General features: G+C 43.3%; 1 protein-coding gene across 1 annotated transcript; it reads right to left on the minus strand.

Annotated features, from left to right (window-relative positions):
- Positions 1 to 2136: 2136 nt before the first annotated feature.
- On the minus strand, positions 2137 to 3860 carry LOC139751895 (uncharacterized). Its single transcript, XM_071667602.1, has 2 exons — positions 3676 to 3860; positions 2137 to 3408 (listed from the first exon to the last, which is right to left on the minus strand). Exons 1-2 carry the CDS (start codon positions 3728 to 3730, stop codon positions 2474 to 2476), a joined length of 990 nt encoding a protein of 329 aa, XP_071523703.1. The 5' UTR covers positions 3731 to 3860; the 3' UTR covers positions 2137 to 2473.
- Positions 3861 to 4831: the final 971 nt, after the last annotated feature.

A 4831-nucleotide genomic window follows, 5' to 3' on the forward strand; every position in this document is an offset into this window, starting at 1 on the left:
GTGTGTGTGTGTGTGTGTGTGTTATCGGATTCCACCTGCTTGAATTTTCACTTAGGGTAAAAAGTCACTTTGGCGAGGTTGTATCATTATTACAGTATCGTCAAAGAACGCCTCACTCCAGACCAGTTTACGTTTCCTTACTACTGTAAGTGGCGGAGTCTTACGCTGCAAGAGTCTTATGGAAAGAGATCCTGGTTAACACCAGGACTCATTCTTAAGAATTGGTCTTGTGGGCCGGGGTGGCGCTGGGAATGGATAAAGCCGAGCAGGTATGAATATGTACAAATGTATATATATGTATATGTATGTACATGTCTGTAAATGTATGTTGGAATATGTATATTTGGATGTATGTATATGTACGTGTATGTGGATGTACGTGTATGTAAGTGAATGAGTCTTTATTCGTCTGTTTCCTGGCGCTACCTCTCTGACGCGGGAAACGGCCATCAAATGTAATTGATTAAAGAATGAATAAATTCATAAATAGAATGTGTGTTTGTGTTTGCCGGTATGTGGATGCGTGTGTAGCGGGTGTGCTTAAAAGCGTTTGGAGTGACAAGCAGTTCTTGCTGGTATTACCAACCAACTTACTGTATCCCGATGAAGTAACTCTCCAGAGTAACTCACAACAGTATCGTCAGCATATACGGTAACCAGCCAGCTTGGTAACAGCTCTCACGTGGAGAGTCATGAGTCAAGTACGTTTGTCCTGAGGAGGGAAGGTTAAAGTGAGCGCTTGTTCCACGGCATGATGGCCTTTATGATATACAGTTTGTTAAGTCTAGTCAGATGTGAGCATAATTCCCCACGTCCAAGTCTGGCATGGCCCGTTCTCTGGTGCGCCAGTACTAGCACACGTCAGGTGCGTGCGTGTGTGTCTGGATTTTCTGTCATATGTATGTGGTCATTGTCTGAAGCTTTTTCTTTTCTTTTCTTGGTCCATGACCCTCTAGGCTTCTCGTATATATAGTCCAGGGGACTCAAAGTAAATAATTTAAATTAACAAGTCAGTTGCCGACTCTTCTGAAGTAAGGGACTTTAAGGATTATCATTTCTTTTTTCATCAGTATTCAAGTATCGTATGCAAATTCAGGTTTGAGAGTATCATTAAAGCAAAATAGATCTGATACGTATTCCCTGGACGCCAGATTTTAAGATGTATGTAAGGAAAAAATAGATTCCAGGAGTAACTGGGCGAATTTTCCATGAAATTCAAGCATTAAATCTATGATATATATATATATATATATATATATATATATATATATATATATATATATATATATATATATATATATATATATATATATATAAATTGTTAATAGGGAGGATTATGCAAATCTTATCAGTTACGAAATGCTACTAGATTACGTTTATCATATTGCTACCTTCATAATGAACTTTTTAGGAAAACTATTAAGAAAATATGTAATTTGTTTTTTCCTTGATTTCTGGTCAAGACAAAAAGGTTCCACCTTTCAACTTTTCCCCCTCGAGATCCTATGACTACTAATCATGTTCGATTTATCTCCCGCGCACAAATGCGAATTTTCACATCCCTTTATCTTCAGGTGGGTGAATGATTAGAGAGAAACATTCGCTACTGTGATTTTGTTCTTACCCAGTAATGTAATACGGCGAGAAAATAACTAAAATTAACGTTCTGTACAATAATTTGGTAATCTTGCATATTGGAAAAGGATTTTTAGGAATTGATTGCGCAAGAGTCATTTATGCACTGTACATTTAGCATAACGTATTCCACTAGTGGCATATATGGATGACAGTCATCCACTACTTGTTGTATCATCCATAGTAAGCTGTGGTAAACCTGAAATAACCTTATACATAGGGCACTTGTCTGTGCAAAATTTTGACAATATTGTATTATAATATGACACGACAAAGTTTACATTATCTGTCAATATATTTCACTACTTAATTGTAGAATGTCATATCATCAGTAATTTGGCATGTAGAATGTCGTATCATATATAATATATAAAGCAGAACGTCATTAGTAGTATAGTAGTACTAATTTCCTTTTGTGGGATTCACTGTCTTTGTTTTAGTAACATCGAATATAAAAAACAATAGAGTTCAGTAATGCAGGGTTACTAACAAACAAATACATTACAAAAATAATTTATTTTGTACAGTCCTTAGATCACGAAGATAAACCTGTGGGTCGCGGGGAACCCATATCAGATATGTCGGTCATAAAGCTATAATAAACTAAACAGAAAAGGTTACATCATGGGTCGGAGGTGGGGAATAGGTGCGGTGGGGGCTGTCGGGAGGATAATTCATGAGGTGGTTGGTACCAGAGGGGTAGCGAGGGAAATTATTGCTCCAGGTAGAGATATGTAATGTGGGCGGAGGGTCAGGGGCTGTGCCACCGCCGGGCGGCTGCAGAGACCACGCAGGAATTACCCTCATCAGCGGGTATGAGCTAGTGTGTTCGTATGGACTATTTCATGATATCGTCGATGGTGAAGCCTCGCCTCTTCTTACCACTATCCTCTTCCGCCTCCGTCAGCAGGAAGGGCTTCTTCGCCGCCGGGTACGCCAGGGCCTCGAGCGCATGCTTCCGAGACTCGATTTCAAGCTCCTTCTTTACCGGGTAGTTGTACAGGGGTATGAGGGTCACATCCTTCGGTAATATGGGTGTGGTGACAGTGGCTGAGGACAGAGATGTACTCCTGAATATGGGCGCGGTAGTGACGCTAACGAGATCCCCTGGAGACGTCCTCGGCGGTAGTATGGGTGGCGGCGAGATCTGTGGAGGTAAGGGAGATGTTGGCGTTGGAATGGTGTCGTGGGCGTGCTGGGCCTTGTGAACGGCCAGGGTGCGCGCCTGACAGAAGCCCTTGCCACACACGTCACACTTGAAGGGCTTCTCCTTGCTGTGGATGTACTTGTGGTCTCGGAGGTGGTCTTGTCTCCTGAAGGCCTTGCCACAGATGTCGCAGGGGAAGGGCCGCTCGTCCGTGTGTGTTCTCTCGTGGATCAGCAGGTTGTAGCTCTTGGTAAACTCCCGCTGACAATACTTGCAGATGTAGCGCTTCTTGGGTCGGCTGAGGCGGCCTCCAGGGGTCAACAGGAGGCGGTTGAGGGCCAGGTCACCGGCGCCCAGGGCTGCCCACGGCAGCTGACCCAGGGGACCGTAGTTCTGCAGCATCCCCATCAGTCTGGGGTCTACCCCTGATGACGTCTGTTTGACACTGGCAGCGGCGGCGACCGAGGCGATGGCAGGGAATATCGGGAATGGTGGCAGGATTGGCAGGAGGGACGGTCCTCGCGGGACCCAGGGCGTAAATGCCGAACCACGGTCCAGTCCTCCACCCAGACCCGGGAACTGAAACCCACAGGGGCTGGTGGGTGTGGGCGGCGGCGTCAACAGACCTGTAGGGGAACACACCTGTCAGTACGTACACACCTGGCTAATACGTTACGCTGGGCTTAGACCGCCTCACTTTATACCCGTCTCCTACCGACTAACTAATGTCTTTTAAACTCTAAACATGCAGCCGGTAAACTGTTTTAGATGACCTTAACATTACACCACTTTCATCACACACACACACAAACAGAAACCACCATAAGACATGACATCATCAGTTAACTACCACAGGTTTTTATTTAGAGAACAGTGTGTTATATCCAACGTACCAGACTGATTGCACTCCTTCTCCGTCGATTTCTCTTCTTCTCGAGCCGTAGCCATTTTCACAAATCTTAGCACAATTACTTTTTATTTATCTCAAAACTGAAAATGTTAACTTATGTACTTTAATGACTAAGGAACTCGATATGAATAGATAAGGTTTGGATCTACTGCTTACTTCACCACCCGGGAGCCCAAGGGAAACTGAGGTGAGTTGAGGTTGCTAAGTCTTTGAACGATATTGGGCTTCTAGAGTATAGTTGCCAGCTAGGTGATCCTGTCTTAATTAAAGGAGGTAATATTAAGCGATTAGGAGACTAGTCATAGATTACATATGTGGAAAAGTAAACTTTTATATCGTCAAAAGATTTTGCAGATAGCACTTAATGAATAAGGTAAAGGATTAAGAAAAAGAAATACCCAGTTGATTACTCACGTGTATGCGTGAGAGAAGCATTGTCGGGGTAGGAAGGTACTGTTTTGGTACTCCGGAACCCACTCAAGATCTTTATTTGTATATCTATCAGATCACTGATACACCATACAGCCCGTATAAACATTTGTGTCACTACCTGTTCCATAATCATGGTAACAGTAAAGTGTTACTGGGATAAAAGTGAAGAGAGGAGAAAAAGATGGGGTACTCGCTAAACTCGTGACGGGGGGCGTGCCCAAGCGAGCGGCTATTGGCTGTTAGAGAGTGAGCTCCTCCCACTAGATTCCACTTGGTGATATATGCCCACTGGGTAGCTTTTATTAATCTCTAAATTCCCTGGTAGTTCGTGAATTATATATGTGAATTTATTGCAGGCTCAAGAGATGTAGAAAATGAAATCTTTGCGAGTGCTGATGAACGTTTATGGAACTGTCAGTTTGCTGTTTGGTATTTGTGTTTTAAACGATGACCACATCGGACGTAGAGTGGGAGAGATGCACTCCTGGCGCTGGGGCCGGTATCATCCAGTGTTGTTACTTGTTTTTATTACATTAATTAAGCTTATCTAACTTAGATTCGGGTAAATGAACGGGTAACCTTCATCATTTTCCATGTTCATGTCCCCTGGTCTGTAATTACCTAAACAATTTTCCCCGAGAGATGCTTCGGAGCGTAGGACATACTACTTGCCCGCTCGTGATCATGTAAGGCTAGTCACGTCCAGA

Source organism: Panulirus ornatus, chromosome 1 (assembly GCF_036320965.1).
Source record: "Panulirus ornatus isolate Po-2019 chromosome 1, ASM3632096v1, whole genome shotgun sequence".
Taxonomy (NCBI): Eukaryota; Metazoa; Arthropoda; class Malacostraca; order Decapoda; family Palinuridae; genus Panulirus; species Panulirus ornatus.